The sequence below is a fragment of the Teleopsis dalmanni genome, chromosome 1 (genome assembly GCF_002237135.1).
Source record: "Teleopsis dalmanni isolate 2A chromosome 1, ASM223713v2, whole genome shotgun sequence".
Classification (NCBI taxonomy): Eukaryota; Metazoa; Arthropoda; class Insecta; order Diptera; family Diopsidae; genus Teleopsis; species Teleopsis dalmanni.
Genome location: NC_051846.1, coordinates 29,225,525 through 29,247,889, shown reverse-complemented (window position 1 = coordinate 29,247,889; position 22,365 = coordinate 29,225,525). Strand labels below are relative to the sequence as shown.

The following is a 22,365-nucleotide window of genomic DNA, read 5'->3' as shown; positions in this document are numbered from 1 at the left end:
ACTATATTCAACTTCATTTGAAGCTTACATAAATAATAACAATAACAAACTTATTTAATTTCGAATAAAAAAAAAATTATAAAAGCTTCTGGTTCAATCAATGCTGCATACTGTGTAAATTGGAATTTCTAAAAATACTTAACATCAATGACTATCGTGCACTGCGCCCATTTTTCATTAACAAATTTTGAAATCGCTGCTCGAGCCATGATGGCCTCATATGGCTTTTGGTCATACAATGAATTGCTAGCTAAACTTTTTTCTGTTCAATTTTTTGGAGGTTTTAACTACGGCCCACTCTCGTGTTGGGAGATTTTGCAGATATGTAATCCATTTACGTGCGATGAAAAGCCAAATTATGCCATAAATACAGCAAAGTATACACTCAATATAGTAGCCATCGAAAAGAATTCTGCATTCACCTCCCGCTTTGGAGCATTCCTTAAAAGAAAAAAACCAATTGAAATAATCTTTAGTGTTATATTTATGGTTGTTATGAGAAAATAGTGTCAATTGTTAAGTGTTTGAGAGATTTAGCATTCAGCTACAACTATTATTTTAGTGTTTAGCTATACACTGAATAGTAAATTTCGTTTGGATGATTTCTTTGTTATGTAAACGAACCTGTTTTTGTTGTTTGGTCAAGCAATGATTCCTCTCCCTGAGTTTAGTATCAACAGTAACACATTCCTTCCAAGTCAAAACATCTACCAACCATAATATAACCGTATTTGGCCAATTACCGCCCAAGTTGGAAAGAGTATTCAAAAAGGTCATATAGGTTCCACCTACTGCAGGATCAGAAATTTTTGCAAAAAATGCCATTACAGCGACAAACATGCAATATAGAAAAATCTGATATACGCCATAATTTGCGACTAGCAGCACATAATAATAGATAGGCACATGCTCCTTCGTAATCATATATGGAGTTAGATATGTGATAACAGCAGCTACTGTTGAAAATATTATTCGATATGGAATTGCTTTCAGGTACACATCCATTGGTCGTGGTCCGTTTGTATAACGACTTACGACAAGAGGAAGTATTATTTGTAATGGAACAATAGGTATAACAAGTAGGGCTAATTTATCTTTAGGGACTCCAGCATCAATTAATTTCAAAGATGTAACCGCATCAGAAGCAGCGAATGTAACTTTTACGGTAAGCAATATAGCGGCTAATATAATAACAGGTCGCATACGCACCATATCCCAAAGTATTTTGTAACTTTCTTGTATATTCAATTCATGTACATCAGTATAACGTGCTTCTGTATGTTCATCTTTAACATCGTTCTCTTTTTTCAATATTGCCACCAAAGTTGTGGCGACAAGAAAACATATACCCCAAAACCATAAAAATTCTGGTAATGTCACCATACCTTCGTCCTTAGGTATTGTACGTAGGTATGTGTTACAAAATTCTTTTGATTCGAGCGCAATAAAAGCTACGTATCCCAAAAAATATCCAGCCGTTTGTCCAACACTATTACAAGTAGAAGCATAACCCACATTACAACGTTTAAGCATCGTTAAGGCCCAACCATCCACTGCTATATCCTGTGTTGCTGCCAAAAAATTTAATATGAAGAAAACTAATGTTAATAGTGGTACATTAGGATCAGCACCATTTCCACCTAGCCAACGTTCAACATGCCATGATAAGAATAACATAAAACCTCCTATTAGATATTGTGTCGGAACCAGCCAAGATTTACGACGTCCAAACTTTTTAATATATAAGGCGTCAACAATTGGAGCCCATAATAGTTTCATACTAAATGGCCAGCAAGCGAATGAAAATTCCGCTTGTTGTTTATAACTTGCACCACGATTCTGCAGCAACATTGGAATAGCAGCAATCAAACCTAAGGGTATTCCTTGCAGAACATATAGAAAGAATAATATACCTATATTGCATTTGTCGCCACGTATATCTGTTGTTTCATGCTCTTCGATGTGAAGAGTTTCAATAAGTGTTTTTTCATAGTTTAGCAATTTCTTTTGATCTTCAGGAGTATCTTTATACCCTTGACGTCGACGTGCAGCCATAATTTAATAGTATTTATTTTTCAAATTTAAATTAACGAGACACGTCACTGCATTATTTTCCTTATGCAAGGCAAGGTTTGTAGTTGTTTATTTCTTTGAGTTTAACTATCAGTTTTTTTTTATGGTGTGTGTTTAGGAATATAATCGATTGTTGTTAGTATTTTCTTTTTGTATGCAAAAAACGAGAATTTTTAATAAATAGACCCCACTTACATCGAGTTTCTGAAGCAGGTAAAACTATTTGAAAGAGTTGATCAAAACAGAAATAATTTTTTGATTTTGGCATGGTTGCCATACTCTTTAAATTAGTATTATGCGGAGTAACAAATACCATTTTGTATATATAATACATGTGAAATAATTCATTTTAAATAATCAGTATTATAATCAGTAATTATCAGTATTATAATAAAAAAAAAACTATGTATATACTCATTTTATTTATTTTCTATTAAGTTTCTATTAATGTGCATAGAATATTTATGTGCAATGTAGATAGGATATTCTGAAATACTTCAAATTGATTACATAGTTGTTTTCGGAATCTAAATAATAATAAACGACTCAATACAATATTAAACACTTAAAAAAATTGCTACATTGCTCTTTAGCAATTTAAAAAAAATATACAATAATCTACATGTACAATAAAGATGGTCTATTAAATTAGTAAGTGTAACTTATCAATAATTTTACGATTGGTTAAACTAAATTTAATGTATAATAAGATTAAAATGTTTTTTTACTAATACTTATTATATATATTGAGTTTTAGTAATAAGTAATAATGGATACTATAAGTATGCATTATAGTAACATAAAATTATTAATTTAAGATGTTACAAAATTCGCAAATAGTTCTATAAAAAAATTAACAATAGCTGTTTGTAGAAACATGTGCAAATTGTAGTTCCTAGTTGCTACTAGGTGTCGCCCCTACTTGTTTGCGTATCAATGTCAAAAATTAGCAATTTTAAAGCCCGAAACCTCTAGAACTTAACTAAATTGAAATGTACTTACGACATATTTTTTCAAATCACTAATTTGTTGTTCGTTAAACTGTAGCTCTTAGAAAATCGTAATTGGAGCATGATTAGATTAGAAAGTAATATTGCCAGAAATAATATATATGTTTATAAATATTATAGAAAATAATATTACCAAAAATAATATATGTATGTATATATTTAGTTATATTATTTTTGTTAAATATATCTAGGGATTGCTAAAGATATCAAGAGGTGCACAAAATACGTGCGTATATGTAGAAATACGCAAACTGCATAAATTTAATATGACTTGGGACGAATTTTAATTTGTTCACTTAATAATTAATGTCCAACATGAAAACATACACATTTATTTACAGAAAATATACTAATTCAACCAAAACTTTAAATTAAATAATGATTTTTTTACTTAGTAGTATCAAGTATTATGAGTATATTTATCCATAGAATTTATTAGTTAATGTATTTACCAAAGCATAATTACTAACTACATTAATTGTAGGAAACTATCATAAAATAATTTAAATCTATGTGAAATGTGAATCAAATTTTACGGTAAAAAATTATTAGTTACGGTAAAAATATGATATTCCATAAGTGTTTAAAAGAATAAGTATCGACATTTCATTATTACATAAAATTGTCTAAAATAAAAATAAAATATGTTTTATTTTAAGAAAGTTTTCGAATGCCTATTTTGATATTTTAAACCAAAATATGTTAAATATGTTTTGGGAAATCTTTCATTTAATTCTTGATTATAAATTCTAAAATAAGTCCGACATTTGCAATGTAATATATGAGTTTAGTCCAGAAATCCATGCGTCCTTACTTTATTAAAGCATGAGTACATTAAAAATAAATAAACATATTAAACTGTTTCAATAAACTAATCACAAAGAAACAATATGTTTCACAATATGGAATAAGCCGCAAGTTTATTAAAGTATGCGTTTACTGGCATTAGTATTACATATTTAATCGTTTATTATAATTATTCGTTAAGTATAAAGCGCCGAGATAAATTTATTACATTTTAATTCATAACAATTTAAAATAAAATAATCTCAATTTTCAAAATTTTGTATAAATTATTTCAACAATATTCAATTATAGTTAATTCCAGCAATTACATTAACTGGTTACAGTTTCACATATGGTTAAAGCATATCAAATTTTGTTACTAATTAATATCAAAAAACGAATACAGCCTTGTAAACTGTTTATTTTTATTAGTTTTAATAAGAATTCATTAAATGGCTATTTTCTTGTATTTTTAGTACCAGAAATTATATCGCATTTCTATTTCAATATATATATAAAAAAACGTTTATTTAGTTCGGTGCTCCACAGTTTATTTATTTGCATCCAGCAACCGAGAATATTTTTTTACTCGTTTCAATCATTTTCGAGTTTATTATAACATATACAAACTTTACTTAGCAGGCGATTCTGGATAAATTGGCTCTTCCCATTTGTGGTGCACTTCTGGTGTTAAATTTATAATCTGAACATGCACGGCTTGATGCTTTTCGTATTTAGGAGGTATAGCACACAGACGGTATTTGACTTCATCGCCTGGCAGTGGTACATATTCTCCTTCAACACTGAAATACAAGCAAATGAGAAAGCTGCAGTAAGTTTATATTTATTGTTTTTGTAATTTGATTGAAATCAAGGACAAATCATTTAAGTCATTTGTATGAATGTTTTACTCATGATTCATACAATTTTTGTTTTGCTTTGTTGTTTACTTACTCAGATACATGGCAAAATAAATCGTCTCCACCTTCGCTAGGTGTTATGAAACCATGTCCTTTAGAACGACTAAAAGATTTCACAATTCCTCTTTCGATTGGGTTTTCCAAAGCCCGAGCAGAACTATAAATGTTTTAATTAGTAAATAAAATAGGCTTAGATAAATATATTATTATTAATTTGAGGGACTTACGTAGAAGCAGTGCGTGTGCGTTTTGTTATAATTGGGCTTGGCAGTTGCAATGTGGAATTAGGGCTATGGCTGTTTTGATGGTGAAAAACAGGAGGCTTTCCAACAAAATTTTTCTCAGGTGTTTTTGATTCAGACATTGTCAAGTTTTACTTTGAAAATTAAATTAAAAATAACATTAAATATTGTTTAAGAATATTTTTTTAGTATTAATGTTGCGGTGTGAGTTGGCGGCAATTTATAAGCGACATTTTCAAGGACATCTCTTAATATTATATTTACAATATGTTTTACTATTATTAGTTTGGAATTATATTGATGTTATTTACCTTAACGCAGCGAACAAAGTAGAATTTCACAAATTACTTCGAAAAATTGTCAAAATTTCCAAAAAGCCGACTATAATAAGCAGAAACTCGTTAAGATTACTTTATGTTTTATCGCATCATTTACAGGGTTGTAATTTTACGCACAAGCATTTATTTATTTATTACATAAAACTAAATGGTTTAATAGCGAAATAGAGGTCGAATAATATCAGGGCTATTTGGATGAGCCTGATTACTTGGCAAAGTGGTAAAGTTTTACGTACATTTATTTCAGTGAAATTATATTACCTAGATAAAGAATTACTAAGGCGTCAGGTTTGATAATTTTTTCAGAAATATGTAAAACATCAGCTGATTTTGATTATTTTGAAGTTTGGCACAAAATCTTATCAATTTACCGATTACTGAGTTAAGTTACGTTATATTTTTTCTAATACACTTAAAAAGTTTATATTAAAAAACTACAAAAATGTATTTCTTCCTTTTTTTTTTTTGAATTATAATAATATGATACATCATCAATTTCAACCAAAAGTCATTATTTTGCTTTCATTCTCTTTTACTTTGTCTATTACACAAACTAATTAAATCTTATACAAAGCAAAATATTAGGGTAAATGGAATTACGCTAATGCGGTAAATGGAATGCACAATGTTCTAGTGCTTTATATAATATTACTTTAATTTATTTTATAATGTGTAATTTAATAATATACAAATGACTGGTGTCAGTTTACAGCGTGTAGGAATAATATTAAATTATTAATAAGCTTGATTTAGAAATTGCATTCTTTCAAATTATCTGAAGTAAGAAGTAACAGCTCATTCAAGCTAGTATTGATTAATTACCATTAATAAAAGTATTGCAATTAACTAAAAGGGGTAATTTAACCAAGCATTTTATTTAATTGGATTCAATGAAACATCAAATTTTGTTATTTTTTTGCAAATTGCAAATTTAATATAAATTATTTTAAAAATAAATTTCGTTAAGAAATTAAGGAAGTGAAAATAATTAACAGGGAAGCAGAAATAATTGATTTTAGGTATCTTTCTTAAAATATGTAATAAATTAAAAACCAAAAAAACCAAATTATATGAATCAGATTGCTTGAAATGAAAATTTATTAAAATTCGTCATTGATTGTGTTTACGTTTTAAGTCATACAAAATTGTTGAAATTCTTGCATTTTAATGGCAAGAAATCCAGTAATGCATAAATATGCAACAATGATTGCATGTCATTTATTGCCCTTCGTATTACAATAAATACAATAAATTATAATATATAATGTAACTTAATTTCGAATTGTATATTTTTTACATGAAAGTGATACCACATTTTTAACTTTACACAATCTAATTAGATCTAAATGTAAACATCGTTAGTACATATCTTTTGTTTAGTGTAAAGCCTACAAAAACAGTTATATCAGAGTTAATAATCATACCCTTAGACATATTTATTCGCTAAAGTATTATGTACTGTCTTGTCACAGAAATTATTTAATAAACCTTTATCGCTAATAATTAAGCGATTTACCAGATGTATATCATTTTAAATATAACATGAATTGTTTGTAATAATATATGTCAAGTATACGCTTAACGGGAGTGTACTATACCAATTCACTACAGAACAATGCTACATCTACTTTGTTATGTTACAAACGTCAAAAACACAAGCGTTTCAATTTTATATTATAAGTGCGATTTTATTTTGTTTGAAAAAATATAATAGATAAAGGTCCATATAGACTGGTATGTGATACCTACTACTTCTTAGTTAGTATCAGCCTTTAATAACTAGTGAGGTTTATAATTTTAAAATCACAAAACATATTAAACAGCTTATTAAAATTGACACCGCGTATTAGTAAGGATCTCTTTATATTATAACTATGTTTAGATTACTAAAATAATCAAAAATAAGTGAAAAAAACAATTTAATAACATATATAATGAATGCCGAAGATGATCACAATTATGTGAGTTCACGCAATAATAATAGTAACAGTGATTATAACCCAAATTCTGATGATTTGGAAATTAATCCTCAACGTCCACAAAACACTGATCATGATTACTTAGCAACGAGCCCGAACAACATAAATTATGCAGAAAGTGGTGATAACATAGATGAAGCAGTGAGACCTGCAAATGAAGTACAATCAAATATAAATTTAGATGTAAACGTTCAAGAAAACAACAATGTTCCAAATATAAATGGTAAGTTGTAGACTTTGTTTGTGAGTTGTATCAATAATTTCTTGATTTAATATTTTAGAACCAACTTCAAGTAGCAGCTTATCTACACCAACAGGTCATGTAAAAAAAAGAAAACGACTGTCATTAGCTTCACCAAATGCAAATACACCCAAAGTTAAAGCAAATACGAGTGATATAGATTTAGATGAAGAAGATGGAATCACTTGCCCTATATGTTTGGAACATTGGGAAATGTCGGGAGAGCACCGACTGGTCTCTCTTAAATGTGGGCACTTATTTGGAAATTCATGCATACGGCGTTGGCTAAATGAAAGTTCAAAACAATCTGGTCACAAATTATGTCCGCAATGTAAAACAAAAGCAACATATAAAGATATTCGATGCCTTTATGCCAAACGTTTGCGTGCCATTGATCGCTCAGAAGAATACTCCTTACGAGAAAAAGTAAAGCAAGAGGAGTGTCTTATTCTTAACTTAAAAACAGAGTTATCAACATATAAACTATCTGTTTCTTTAGCAACAAAAAAAATTGAGTCTTTAGAGGCTGATAACAATCGTTTAAAAGAAATACTTCGTAAGGGTGGAGTAATAAATTCTTCATCGACCTATAGTTCCAACAATGTGCGTTGCTTACCTACCTACAAATTATTTCTAGATCGTAATATTGAGATTTGTAAAGAGTCTGGTTGCCGTGTTATGATTAATGCTGACAAAAATTCTTCACTTATCGTTTCTCAAAAAAGTTCACAAAGTCTGTTTCCAGGTTATGGTGTGCGATTTATAGATACTCAAACATTTCGAACAAGTAATTTTTTACATACATCTGCAAAATTGGTGCGGGATATTTCGTTAAATTTTAGTCAGCATGTTCTTGCAACCGCTAGTATGGAAATAAAAACTAAAATATATGATATACGTACACGTCATTTAACAATGATGTTATCGGCATCCGATAATTCACTATCATGGGCTTGTGCAATGGACTATAGTGAACGTGAGCATTTTATTTATATTGGTGGTAATTTGGGATCTACATTTATATATGACATGCGTTTTCCTTCGGCAGTATTGGATGAAATTAAAAATGAAGGTAGTATATAAAAATTGCTTCCGTGTAAATGACCCTAATTTTTTATTACTATCAAATGTAGGCGATTGTAGTCCAGTGATAAATGTGTGTCCAATTCCTGCCAATAAATATTTTCCTAACGCTGGCTTTGTGGTGTGCAAGTTACGGTCAGTGTGGTTTCATGAATATGAGTCCAGTGATGGCACTGTAAAATCTACCCGTTTTGATATCGAAGGTCCATTTATATCAATGAAATACGATGATAGAAATGATACGTTGCTTATATCAGCAAGGAACAATGCACGTTATACATGTGCGCGTTACATATTAGGAAGATTAGAAAAAATAGATGAAACACCTGTCTTTAACACAATTGTTAGTTTTTATGGTTCTAAAGCATCACCAGTGATGACACGCAGTACTCAAATTGGCCTAACTGAGAACACGCTTGTTGCGGGCTATTTACAGGATGTAAAGATGTTAGCGCTTTTTGATGAAAAGCGTTCTCAAAGAATACATTCTATGCCTGTTTCTGAAATAGTGTATGACATTTGCGCAATTTACGGTTCTGACCCATATCTAGCAGCGCTAACCGAGACAAAGTGTCGTATATATAAGTTAACTTCTACGTCATAGTTGACATCGATTGATTGTCGATATTACTAAATCAAATAAAAATGTTTCGTTATTTAATATTTATTACATTAAAAAAAATTGTTTACTTTAAATATATATTTATGTATTGGTGTGTATATGTAACGTACTTTTTATAATAAGTAAATTAAATTGAATGTTTTACCTCAGTGTTTTTATAAATAGTTTAAAAATGTGCGTTATGTGAATTTATAGTTAAGCAAGAAATTAAAAAAATATTTTCGCACAAGCCTGGTGCCATAAGAAAACTATTTAAATAAATTGTAATAGATATTAATATAAATACTTAAAAGATAAGTCATATATGTTTTCAAAAATGTTTTTTATTTTAAAATTATCTAAATTTAAGAAACTAATACATATGTTGACATGAAATATGTATTATAGTGGTATCCATTAGTTTATAGATGATTCGGTATTTTTTTTTTTTTGGAACATATTTGTCGTCATGTATTGTGCATTCTATAAATCCTGATATTATTTTTAAGCAATTTCAATATCTGAACATGTACTAAAAATCTATTATTTAAAATTCTATTTAAATTTAAATGGGGAGTAATAAAAGGAAAAATGTTTTTTGTTTTATTTTAAAGAAAGAAATCAATTAAGCAAATCTATAATAGCTATGACCGAGTTATTACTATTTTCGATAACTCTAGAACAATAACTGTATTCTAACTATAATAATAATGTATCTATGTTCATATAGGTCACATTTATTTGATTTATGAATAGCATAATTATGTTTATATTAAAATCTTAAGCTTAGTTGTAAGAATTATTTATCTTTTTATTTTATTATTATTAATTATTATTTTTTACAGATAGATTTATTATTAATTATGTTTATTGGTATGTCTTATAAAATTATACTACATCATTTATTAATTTAACTGAATATATTACTTAGAAACAAATGCATATTAAAAATGTGAAGAATAATGCTTAAAAGTTTTTTTATAGACATTAGAGGAGAACAAAGCAAAGGCGGCTATAGTTGCAGCCAATTTATGCTGGTATTATAAAGATCAAAATATCTAAACATTTCTGGAGTTCTATTATAAACTTGCGGACTGGTATTAATTTAGAGAACAAGCAAAGTTTCGTCGCTTTAACCCTCTTTGTCTTAAGAATTTATTAACTAAATTTAAATGTTTTACTTTCGCAAAGGATAACGAATTTTAATCTATAAAAGTATTATATATCCATATATATTGTATATATAGTAACTGTAAGTGCATACAATTGCATAAGACTTCAGTTTAAAGAAATCCAAAATATGTGCAACATTTCCTTAATATTTTTTGGAAGAAACGACGACTTCATCATATAGGAAAGATTTTGTTGTGTCTCAAGTATATCAGATTAAACAAGCCAGCTTAATCCATATTCTTAAGCCATATTCTGTAAGCACAAATTACATGATTAAGTCTATCTGTTTACTACCATTTCATCGCAATCATTTTTCTGTCAACATAGCTGTATCTAAATTTTATTAAATGATGATTTGAATTAAATTCAAATAATGTTGCAATTAAACTACATATTTACTTTTCAAAAAAGAAGTTTTACTATTATACTAATACTACCGTACAGTTATTGCTGTTGTTTTTGTGTAACATCTAAACGTTTTTGAATTGATCATGCGTCATTCATTGTAGGAGGTCTAGACGCTTCGTAGGGTTAAGCTATTATATCTCGAAGACAGTGGTTATTATTTATTTGTTTATATAGTTTAATTTAAAAATTTTCGTCTTTCCAAATATAAAACAAACATAACTACCATATCTCGTTAAATTAACTTATAAAAAAAATAATTATATTAAAAAATTGAAGAAGGGAAGAGATTTAAATATGTTCATGGTTTTTTTAAACATAGATTCATTCGAATCTTAGATAAAATATATCCAAAAAAAAATGTTAGAATGATGAAACATTAGTCTCATAGCACTTTTGAGTTCAACACCACCTCTTATAATACTAACTGATATAATAATTGAAAGTATCAAAACTTTAATTTACCTTAGGCTGCTCATAATCGAAATTAACTCTCTTGAAACGGCCAAAGGAAAGGAATTCAATAAGGTAATTATTTTTTTAGGCTCTAAGAAGAACCCTATCCTTAAAAATTAGTTTTCAAAAAACCAAGCTGAAAATATATAAAGCTGTGTTGATATCGGTAAACACATATGGGGATGAAATGTACTTAATGACAAATTAGGAGCATATTTAGGTCCTTAATTGTGAAAGAAGTAGAAAAAACAGGTTATAGACTTAATGCAGTCTATTTTTAAGACAAAACTAGAAATAAAAATAAAAAATTTTTCAATTTCCCAAATTATACTGTGATAAATTAATAAATAAGGAGTAAATATTTTTTTAACGCTTTTAATGATATTAATCTCAGATATTCTTGATAGAAAAAAAAATTTTCTAAGATTTATCAAACTTCGTAATACCTCAGGACATATTTCAACAGTCTTTAAATAAGTTTCAGTGAAAAAAATTAATAAAACAAACCAATATATCATATATTAAAGAAAACTGAGTTATATATTGAATATATACACATATATATTTATATAAACATTGAAATAATTTTAAATGTATTATAAGAAGTATATAAACAACAGTTCATGTATATTTTTCTTTACTTATAAAGTATTTATGTGTTTCTTAATTTTTTTAAAGTATAAATTAAATATTTTTATTTTTGTATATAATATAAAAAATTCAAATATTTATGTTATAATGGTTTTAAGCTAAAAAATTATTAGCTTTTCTTTAATTTGAATTATAATGTATTTATGAAAATAAAAATAATGTTATTTATCAAAAAAATTTGGATTACATTTTATACAGTCTCAAATGTTAAGGTCATATACTATTAAAATTATTGTTATAATTATAATAAAGACAAATATGTATTGGAATCTTTTATAAATTCATACACAGTTCCATAGTTTGTGGTTCTTTATAAATATATAAATTATTAATGCATTGTTTAGATTAACGAAATATCATATAACTCTTCTTATATGATAGTATTTAGTTTTGTTAAGTTTTTAATAAAAATAATAACTTAATAAATAAGAAAAGTAATAACATTTAATTAAAGTTGAAAAAACCAAATCTGTGCTTCAAATACAATAAGTTTAAATATTTAATAAAGCTATTTAAAAATAAAAACAATATTTTGAAAATGAAACGGATGTCAATTAATATATAAAAAGTTTTTAAATATATATAATAAAATCAATTACATTAAATATTTGTTTAGTAAAATGAACACTAATGATTTTTTTTATCTCTTTAGGCCTTTTCAATACAAGCACCTACAAGTTTATTACTTTGGAAAAAGTACCACTTTTACTTTTCATAGAACCACATATTTACTTTTCATAAATTGAATATTGATACTATATATATGTTTGAGTTTATAATAATCTGTAGTTTAAAGTTTCTGAGATAATTCGATTTGATATTGAAAAATATGTAATTCTGTTAGTCTATGTATATATGTGTAAACATATAGTTTTATAGATCACCTGAGTGGCGGTGTTTAATATTTCCCACTTAATAAAATGATGTAATTAGCAATAGGGGAATTAATAAACTTAAAGCAGACTCTTGCTATTGTTTGAATGATTAGATATTAGGCTGTGTTCTTTAGGTATTGTTTATGAGCAATTACTAAACAGTTAGTTTTACTTTACATACTTAACAATTTTTAGATTGCTGAATTTATGTTATGTGCTCTCTGTTAGCATTTGCTGAATTGATAGCTTTGTAGTAAATTCTTAGGAATTAGTGTAATCTCTAAACCAATGGACTGTATTGAGTTATTAGCAATTGTTGAATTTATAGACTTTTATACTCTTACTTTATTTTGTAATACTAGTCATCGGGATGTATTGCTTCAGGTATTATTTTTAAGTAAATGCTGAGTTTATGGATTTACAAGAAATTCTTTATAATTTGTTTACTATCTAAGTGAATTGCTACACAATTGATCAATTGTTGGATTTATAGTAATAAACTTAAACTAATTTGTGTAATATTAAAGTTATTAGTTTATATAGTGTTAGGTGCTGTATGTTTGCAATTGCTGAATTGATCGACTTCCAGTAGACGCTTAATATTTTGTATTATATCAAGATAATATATCAAAGTTTATTGTAAACTCAAGTAATTCAATTTATATATTATCAAAATTATTGAGGCTTTATTATACCACAAATTCAGTAGAAATCTTTTGTTAATACTGCAACAAAACAGCACAGTAAATTCACGTTAGCCAAACTTAATAATTCTACAATTTGTTTACTTAAAATTCAAAGTAGAAAAATGAAATAGTGTTTAAAGTGTATTTTGCACAATTATTACAAATTCCATAAAAAGCAATTATACAAGTACTTCTAATAAAAATAAGTTTTTGTTAAAAGATTAAGCCGTTGGCCACTACATAATTTATGTGAACCCAATTTTATTTAAATTTATATTATTATATAGGCGCACTTTATAAGTTGACCATAAATTGTATTTTTACTATATGTTTAAGAAGTATGCAATTAAATTATTTTTATAAATTGAATAACATTGTGTTGGGTTGGAATATATTTGTAATACAATAAATCCTTCTCAAGTTCTTGAAAAATATTTAATGCAAATGAAAAAAAAAAATACTTATGCAAATGAAAAAATAAAATATTTAATGCTAATAAAAAAAAAAATTCTTAATGCAATCGAAAAAAACAAAAAATTAAAATTCTGTTAATGTATTTGAAGAAAATTATATAAAAATTTTGTTTTTTTTTATATTATTTATGAGTGACAAATATTTATTTGAATTTTAAAACTAAAAACAATTTGTAAACAAACATTATTCTTTTTATACTTTAAAAGTATTTTAAATTTATTGTTAGTATTTAATTGTGTAATTATGTTAATATAATTGTGTTTAATTTACATTATAAAAATTATATTAAAAAATTGTCGTTACATTACTTAGATTTAAATTAAAAGTAAGCTTTACATTAAATAAGTTCTTATTTATATTAGTTACATAACACTAGAGTTGCTTATATGCTTAACTTAAAAATATATTTTAAATTATTTGGATTCTTTTTTTTTATTTTAAATATGATTTTAAGAAAAGTACTAAAGCAAAGTATAATAAAATATAAAAAACATATTTGAGAATTATTTTACTTTGTTTTTATAACATAATCGCATATATATACATATGTATATATGTATAAATATGTTATTTATATGTTATCGCTAAGAGAATTTTTCAAGTCAATTTATCTGAGAATGTATTTAATCGACTTTTTCGAATTAAATTAATCGACACGCGCATAGCGTGGTACAATATCGTTGCTAATCCAGAAATTACAGTTGGGATGATCTTCTTGGGAAAGAGAATCTTGTCCAACATTTATTACCGGCCTTCGTGGGTCATATTGTGGCACAATTCCATGTGCTATATAATAATAAAAGAGTTGTTGCATTGATGATACAAATCTTCGCTGTTCGACAGTATGTGGCTCGTACCGCCCTAATATTGCTAGTACATCCGAATCTACTTTAGCTAATTTATCTTCTCCTCCACCTTGTACTACCACATAGAATGGAACAGATGTTTGCAAACGTGCATTGACTAAGAGTGGGCAAACAGTACGTATATCAGTAATTAGTGAAACAAGTCCTCGATAATTGGTAGCATTATATCTTTGTATAGCCTCTTCAGTAAGATTTAGAGCACCAATTTTTGATGTTTCAATGAAATTACGCACTTCCTCGGCCGTCCAATCAGCATACCGTTGTCGTAACTTTTCTGTATGCGATTCATGTGCTGTTGTGCCCATAACTAGCTTAGGTTTACCTGTATGTTCTTCTTTCCATGCGTCGGCTGGATGTTTCTGTAAGATGTTGCCATCCAAAACAAGCCATTCATGATGGCCACTTGTATTTTCTTCGTTTGTAGGTATATCGGCTGGAAAGTGTAACCAAGTATCTGGAGTGGCATCCCATATTTGCTCGGTGGAAGCAGCACGCAAGCAAGCTACATCTCGACACTCTAAGGCTTGCATTATTTCCTGATTACGTTTCTCAGACTCATGTAATGGTTTACCGGGGAATATAGCCGATGAAGATGACACCCAAGCACGTTCGTACAAATGATCGATTTTTTTTGAGCTAACTAATGCCGATACAAGCGTAGCGCCAGCTCGATGACCCAACAAAGTTACTGCTTTAGGATCACCACCAAAATGTATGATATTTATTTTAATCCAATTGAGCACAGCTATTATATCTGTAAGTGCATAATTGCCAGATGTACGTGGATATGCATCCTTAGTTAATGCTTCAAGAGCTAAGAAACCAAATGCACCTAAACGGAAGTTAGGTCGTACAAATATGACATCATGAGAGCGAGAGTAGCGTGCAGAAGGGCGTAAAATGCCAGGAGAAGGTCCAGTTAATGTTTCTGCGCCGATTAATACAATGACTGGCAATGGATTATCATAACGTATATGTGGTGTTATTACATCTAAGTATAAGCAATTTTCGTTGCCAATTATAGTACCATTGCCGATCATTTGAGTACATAATTCACTAACATTGTGTGCTTGTAGTGTACCATTCCAACAATCGTCGATACCTTCAATCAATTGTGCCGGACGCCAGCGCTGTTCACCAGTCGGAGGAATAGCATATGGTATTCCACGGAATGCAAAGGCACCGTCTTCTTTAACACCTTCCACCATACCACAACTAGTAACAGCATCAATAAAGCGACCTTCGCGTATCGGTGGTGATGTCAGAGTCTCATGAGAAAGCACATAACCAATGACTGCAACTAATAAAATAAATAGGAAAACACCTAATGCAATGAGTGCATCATCTACTGAGCATTTATAAGAAAGTAAACGGTCAGCAATCGATATAGTTGGTTCAGCTTCTTCAGGAGTTTTCTAAAACAAAAAGAAAAAATTTAATTTAATTTAAAATTGTTAACAATACAAAAGTAGTTTTTATTTCGAATATTTATTTATAATTTAGAATAGTATTTTCAATTTTATATATTTATTAATATAATAAAATTTTATTAGAATATTATAAAAATGAAATGAAATATTACCTCTTCTGAAGCGGCTAGCTTAATTTCAGCACTTGGAGATTTTTTTAATTTATGTATATCATCTGTGCCATTATTTTTTGTTGGTGCTTTGTCAACACAGTCCTGATCTTTTAAAGAGTCATCTAGTGTTTCCATGGAAGCGAGTCCTGCTTTACCCAAGCCCAATTCAACATCTTCATCGGATTTCTTTTTCGGTATCATATTAGCTATAGGTAGTTTAATAGCATTTAAGAGTCCACGCTTTTGTGGTGGTCCTTCTGGTGCAGCATTGGAATTTTCTTGACCACCGGCTGGTGCAGCTTCTGCGGTTGCTTCTAATCATTTGTAAGGAAATAAAGTATTATTTGTTTGATATAATAAAATTATTTATTTTCAAAACTCACCACTTTTAGCATCGGCATCAGCACCATTTGCTGTTTGTTTGGCTTGTTTATCAGCAGTTGGCTTGCGTGCGAAAAAATTGCGGAAACGTTCACCAAAACTTCGAGGCTTTTCATCTTTTTTAGTTTTAGCTTCATTGGGATTCGATTCTTCTTTATTTTCTTTTTCCAATAATTCGCCTTCAGCACCGTCACCATCAGATTTAGGTTTGGATTTCATAAAGTAACCAGGTAATTTTAAGCCACCAATTGGTATCTTTTTCGGTTTGACTTCACGTTCTTCTTTAGAAATTTTTTTTTCATCATTTGTATCTGGTATATCTATAATTTCTTCTCCATTGTTTGGTCTTTTAGCAATTGCATCTTCATTTGTAGAGTTCAGAGATTTTTTATCACCATTGGGTGTGTTGGGTTTGGAGGAAGACTTTTTAGTATCCACATTAGGACTAGGTAATTTATCCTTTATTGGAACCTCAGGCGTAACTGATGCATTTTCTTTTTTTTCGAGCATTTTATCAGTTTCTTTTGGTTCATCAGCAACTTCTTGTGGTGATGTTTCACCTGGTGCATTTTCCTTCTCTTCTAGTTCACCCATATTTAATGATTATTTATGTATAATGCTTTACGATACGATACGAGACTAATGTCTCAAATGCCAGTGAAAGATTATTTTAAAAAATCTGCAAAATAAAATGCAATAATTAAATCATATATTCTATAAAAATATATAATAAATATAATATAATATATGCTACACTTTTTAAAAAAATAGCAGATTTTACTTAAATAAATTATTATTTATAAAATGTATAAAATTTGTTTTTGATGTTAAAATCAATTTATCAGAACTTAATGGCAATTCTTTGTGCTATGTATTCTTTGTGCGAAGAAAATATTCTATTGTTTTGAAGGACAGTAAAGATTTCGGGTCGAATTTCTTTTTCTACATGTCTAATTCTATGGAAATATTGCAGCTGATAATTGCACACTCGTATATATAAAGAAATACAATACAATCGGTACTGTAGATCGTACGTTTCACTAAATACTAAGCCACTTTCTAAACATAATAAACTTAAAATTTGAGTTTGTACTTCAGTAAGAAAATTACCTGAAAAATGGTAAGGGAAAATTCAGGTAGTAGAGATGAAATATGAAATATTTTCCAGTTCACCATGTAATAAGATCAGTAGATTACATATGTGTTACATATGCTACATTTTTTGTTTTTCTTCCCATCAGAACCTCTAAAGGCGAGAAGACTCATTTAAGTAGGTATGTCATTAACCAAACAATATATTTAAGATTTTTTCAGTTTTCTAGATTATTAGTTTTCTCACCAATATTTTTGGTAGATATCAACTAGGATTATTTTAAATATTATTAACTTTTTATACCGATATAATCAGAAGATATTAATCTACATTTGTTGTTATTTGTACTGACAATCATAAATATAGTATAGTACAAATAACCACACACGGAGATTAGTAACTTCTGATTATATCGGAATAAAAAGTAAATAATATTTTCAATAATCTTAGTTGATATCTACCAAAAATATTGGTGAGAAAACTAATAATCTAGAAAACTGAAAAAATCTTAAATATATTCTAGTGATTTAAATCAACCCTTGATTAGTTCCAAAGATAACACAACAGTTGACATAGTTGTTGTGTATGATTGCCTTTTTTAATATTAACAAATTAAGTTCATCAATATCAATATTTATTTACTAAAATTACGGTCATGTTGATTAATTGAATCCAGATTAATTAATTAAAACAAATCATATTAAATATTAAATCGAAACTAGCATGTTTATATGAGACAATATAGTCCACCAGTTTTGAATATCTGAATATGAAATTTTAAATATGAGAGAGAGTTAAGATCGAAACGAGACTATGAGACTATGTATATAGTCCGCCTGTTTTGAATATCTGAATATGAAAATTAGACTTTAAAATGACTTAAAATTAATCGACTGACTGTGAAAATTGAAAATCAAGCAAATTTTGATTATTATACAGAACATATCAAAATAAAATAGAGGTTTCATGGTTTACGTTACAAATGGGTTGTAATATTGCTCCCTTAATAATAATGAATTCAAATGTTCTACAACAGTAATGACAGAATAAATCAGATGTGCCATTTGTAATAAGTCGAAAACTAGGCAATCGATGATATATATATATAGGCTTAGTTTTAGAATATTTTGATGAAGATGGAATCAGTAGCAACCATTGTTGAAAACTGCTTGCATGAGATAAAAATAAATGGTATACTGGATCGTTTCGGAGCGGAACATTGTGGTCAGTACTAATCTTTTTTGCTACGAATGGAACATAAGACACTCTGTTCTTCGGAAAAAGACCAGAAATTCTGCTGTTAAGGATTTTTTTATATCAAATACTGACACGACCCTGTCAAACCTGACATTCTGACTCATGGTAACTAATGCTATTGTGACTAGTCAAACAACTAGCCAACAACTTTACCTTGTTTTGGCTAGTAAATACCTGTAATTTTGCATCAAAAAGTGGTTCTTTCTTACTTCGGTTACAATTCATTTTTCCTTCAGACATTTTGTTGTGTCGTTAAAGAATGTACGGTTACGTAGTAATGTATTATTATTGTTAGGGAACGTGGCACTGCGACCGTCTATCTATGGTACCCACTTTTGGGTTTAGAGTAGGTCCTTTAAGCCCTGTTGCGTTATTAAAAAAATGTAGTGTAGAACCTAATTTAGAGTTTTATTGCATCTACCGTAAGAATAGACATTCCCAGTAGCCTATTCCGTATGTGCATTAGTGGTGGGTATTCTAACAGCACATGTATGGTCGACCTTAAGTAATAACGTAATAGAGGTGTATATTTAATGATGACAAGATAAATTTCAACTTAAACGGCTGAATGGTGAAATTAATTAGGATAAGATTTTTTTTCAACTATGCTTTACTGGTCTTAAGTCGTACTCTCAAAACATAGTTGAATTAAAAGCTCAAAAAATATAATATTATTACTAAATAAAATAATATTATTTTATAATTTTGCTATCATTAAATACGAGTGTATAATAAAAAGATTTTTTAAGAAATCTTATTATTAAAATTATTATTTAGAAAAGATATTTAATTTTCTTTTCATAATGAAAATATGTTATTTAAAAAAAGTATCTTCACAGTTAAGTAGCGCATTCTTGTAAGAATATTTAAAAGGAAAAAAAAAAAAATAAAATAAAATTGGTATTCATAGAAAAGACCTTTTATCTTTCTTCTGTGTTAATTCACTGTTTTACATCGGACATTTGTAGGTTCAACGCAGAGTTCAGACATCGGTGTTAAAATCTAAAGGCTTTATCTCTCGTATATGGCATACTCGTACATTATATTGTATATATATATATATATAAAAGTCTGTTTTTGTGTTTATAGCATTACGAGGGTATCTTTCTGCGTATTGCATTCAATTCGAGTAGAAAAATTGCTTGTATCTGTAATTGCAGTGTGCCTTAAGTAATGGGAAATAGTGTCACTAGTATCGAAATCCAATCGAAGCGGATTGTAAAGTATTAAAGGCAAGGCAACAAAATGTGTAAAATGCGTTGGAAAATAAAATAAAAAAATAAAGTAAAATGAATTAAAATAAAGTCTTTTTCAACATGCTTTTCATTTTATTTTTAATTTATTTTAAAAGAAAGACATTTGTATTAAAATAGGTCACAATAATTTTTTCTACTTATAGAAAATAGTACTTCTATTCATTGAAAATTTCTTGTTGTTATGAAAGAGTTTCTACAAATAATAAAAATAAATAAATTCTGAATTGTAAATTAAATTTAAATTAAAACTATGGAAAGTAGGCGAAGAAAATATATATATGTAGAGTAAATAATGGTGAGTAGCTATTATTTTTAGCTCTTTTAAGTATTCTTTTGAATGTACTTAGAATATAGGAAGTTTAAGATTAGAGGATTTGAATTGAATTTGCAGAAGTAGTCGAAAGTGAGAAGAGGTGCTATTAAACCAGAAAGACGCGTAGCATGTAAGTTTGTTACGTCTCACAATTTGTTTGCTTTGATAGACTCATACAGTAGAATGTTCTTAATAAATTTTGTATCACATTTTAGATTTGTGACAGACATGCTCATAAGTATTATTAGGTCTTAAAAATATCGTAAAATAAATAGATCAAGTATTTTACACCAGCTACAGAAATAATATTAAACGATAGATATATCATTTTATGATTGAGTCATCATTTTCCGACGTTGTCTTTGGCGGGGATATGATATGGAAACCTTGGAAACCTATTAAAGTATATAAAAATATATGTGATATATATTATTTATATACCATATAAATCATAAAGTTGATAAATACATGAAATTTCCAAATGCAAGTGATTGAAAGAAATGTATGAGAGAGAATTTAAAGGGAATTGTACTTTACTACACAAGTGACGCTGAAGAATATAAATATTAAAATAAATATTGTAACAAATACTTGAAGATTAATAATAAAAGCTAACCGAATGCCGCAAAATATTTATAAAGTATTCATTAATAAATTTGTTCTTAGATTCAAACAGTACGTTTAGATGATAGGGTTATATTAAAATCAATTGTGTATAACTCTTTTGTCTGGCGTATCTCCGGTGATTAGCCTTCACCGCGACCGGCTATTGTCATTATACAATACACTGAGGACATGAAAATGGTTTAGAGCCAATACAGTAACGAAGCTCCAGTTAGTAAATAACTGGAGGTTCGGACACATAAATAATGAAACTTAAAAAATCGAAAACCTGAAATAAAAAAATTCCATAAGATTAATATTAGAATCTAAAAGTGAAACATTACAAGAGTTTTGGACAATTGGAATATTTATGCCAATGTAATTAAAGAATTATCTTGCTTAACATATAAAATAAAGAAATCCAATATATTCTCGAGCTACAACAATTGGCGACCACATAATTAATTGGAATGTTAGGCCAGCAATTGCATTAACAAGAGTGTAATCCATGTTACACTAACAAGTGTAAAGAAACTAGTTTCAAAGAGACGAACGAATAATCTTGGGAAAAATATTTGGTCCCAAAAATATATAGTGATAGGATCTTTTACTAATGTGTCAACAATGTCTCTCATGCCACAGATATTAATTGAAATTATTTGAATTATAATGATTAAGTTAAGAAAATTAAAGTACTAGAACATGCGACGTATAAGTCATCCTGAGAATCTTGCAAAAAATATTTGATCGCAAAAATATATAGAGATAGGATATTTTACTCAGTCTTTATTACGCCAGAAGTGTTGAGAGATTTGTTAAATCACAATGATTAAATAGGCTGAGTAAGTAATAACAATTGAAGAAAATCGCCGTTTAAAGGTCCCTACAAAGTTCTAAACATGCGAAGACATTCAAAAATTTGATGGATTGTTGGTGTTCAAACTTATTTCTAAAGAATTTAAGTTTAACAGTCTGAGAAGACTATGCAGCAACACAATGTGAAAGAATACTAAGTCGGCAA

The 22,365-nt window shown here is 28.3% G+C and overlaps 4 protein-coding genes across 4 annotated transcripts in view; 1 reads left to right on the top strand and 3 right to left on the bottom strand.

The window, feature by feature from the left end:
* Positions 1 to 33: 33 nt before the first annotated feature.
* Positions 34 to 2,259, bottom strand: LOC119667361 (acetyl-coenzyme A transporter 1). The gene is made up of 2 exons (XM_038076652.1): positions 625 to 2,259; positions 34 to 441 (listed from the first exon to the last, which is right to left on the bottom strand). The coding sequence occupies exons 1-2, from the start codon at positions 2,053 to 2,055 to the stop codon at positions 247 to 249; spliced, it is 1,626 nt and encodes a 541-aa protein (XP_037932580.1). The 5' UTR covers positions 2,056 to 2,259; the 3' UTR covers positions 34 to 246.
* A 1,907-nt stretch (positions 2,260 to 4,166) lies between these two features.
* On the bottom strand, positions 4,167 to 5,644 carry LOC119673004 (cold shock domain-containing protein CG9705). Its single transcript, XM_038084198.1, has 4 exons — positions 5,343 to 5,644; positions 5,017 to 5,165; positions 4,824 to 4,946; positions 4,167 to 4,672 (listed from the first exon to the last, which is right to left on the bottom strand). Exons 2-4 carry the CDS (start codon positions 5,151 to 5,153, stop codon positions 4,501 to 4,503), a joined length of 432 nt encoding a protein of 143 aa, XP_037940126.1. The 5' UTR covers positions 5,154 to 5,165; positions 5,343 to 5,644; the 3' UTR covers positions 4,167 to 4,500.
* Positions 5,645 to 6,979: 1,335 nt separating this feature from the next.
* LOC119669489 (E3 ubiquitin-protein ligase RFWD3-like) lies at positions 6,980 to 9,350 on the top strand. Its single transcript, XM_038079393.1, has 3 exons — positions 6,980 to 7,571; positions 7,630 to 8,661; positions 8,723 to 9,350. Exons 1-3 carry the CDS (start codon positions 7,304 to 7,306, stop codon positions 9,274 to 9,276), a joined length of 1,854 nt encoding a protein of 617 aa, XP_037935321.1. The 5' UTR covers positions 6,980 to 7,303; the 3' UTR covers positions 9,277 to 9,350.
* Positions 9,351 to 14,435: 5,085 nt separating this feature from the next.
* The window catches only part of LOC119668875 (neurotactin), a 34,129-nt gene continuing 26,199 nt past the window's right edge, over positions 14,436 to 22,365 (bottom strand). The window contains exons 2-4 of the mRNA XM_038078547.1: positions 16,825 to 17,501; positions 16,442 to 16,755; positions 14,436 to 16,274 (exon numbers count right to left, since the gene is read on the bottom strand). Coding sequence (XP_037934475.1) covers positions 14,640 to 16,274; positions 16,442 to 16,755; positions 16,825 to 17,416 — 2,541 coding nt within the window. The 5' untranslated portion in view covers positions 17,417 to 17,501 and the 3' untranslated portion in view covers positions 14,436 to 14,639. The remainder of the gene's footprint in view (positions 16,275 to 16,441; positions 16,756 to 16,824; positions 17,502 to 22,365) is intronic.

What these genes read in the sequence shown, in the direction of transcription:
- LOC119667361 (XM_038076652.1), bottom strand. Translation starts at nt 2,055, where the DNA reads ATGGCTGCACGTCGACGTCAAGGGTATAAAGATACTCCTGAAGATCAA. An exon ending in TGACCAAACAACAAAAACAG is followed by an intron (nt 442 to 624) that starts GTTCGTTTACAT and finishes TTTTCTTTTAAG; the next exon opens with GAATGCTCCAAAGCGGGAGG.
- LOC119673004 (XM_038084198.1), bottom strand. Translation starts at nt 5,153, where the DNA reads ATGTCTGAATCAAAAACACCTGAGAAAAATTTTGTTGGAAAGCCTCCT. An exon ending in CGCACACGCACTGCTTCTAC is followed by an intron (nt 4,947 to 5,016) that starts GTAAGTCCCTCA and finishes AAACATTTATAG; the next exon opens with TTCTGCTCGGGCTTTGGAAA. An exon ending in TTATTTTGCCATGTATCTGA is followed by an intron (nt 4,673 to 4,823) that starts GTAAGTAAACAA and finishes CTTGTATTTCAG; the next exon opens with TGTTGAAGGAGAATATGTAC.
- LOC119669489 (XM_038079393.1), top strand. Translation starts at nt 7,304, where the DNA reads ATGAATGCCGAAGATGATCACAATTATGTGAGTTCACGCAATAATAAT. An exon ending in CAATGTTCCAAATATAAATG is followed by an intron (nt 7,572 to 7,629) that starts GTAAGTTGTAGA and finishes TTAATATTTTAG; the next exon opens with AACCAACTTCAAGTAGCAGC. An exon ending in GGATGAAATTAAAAATGAAG is followed by an intron (nt 8,662 to 8,722) that starts GTAGTATATAAA and finishes TATCAAATGTAG; the next exon opens with GCGATTGTAGTCCAGTGATA.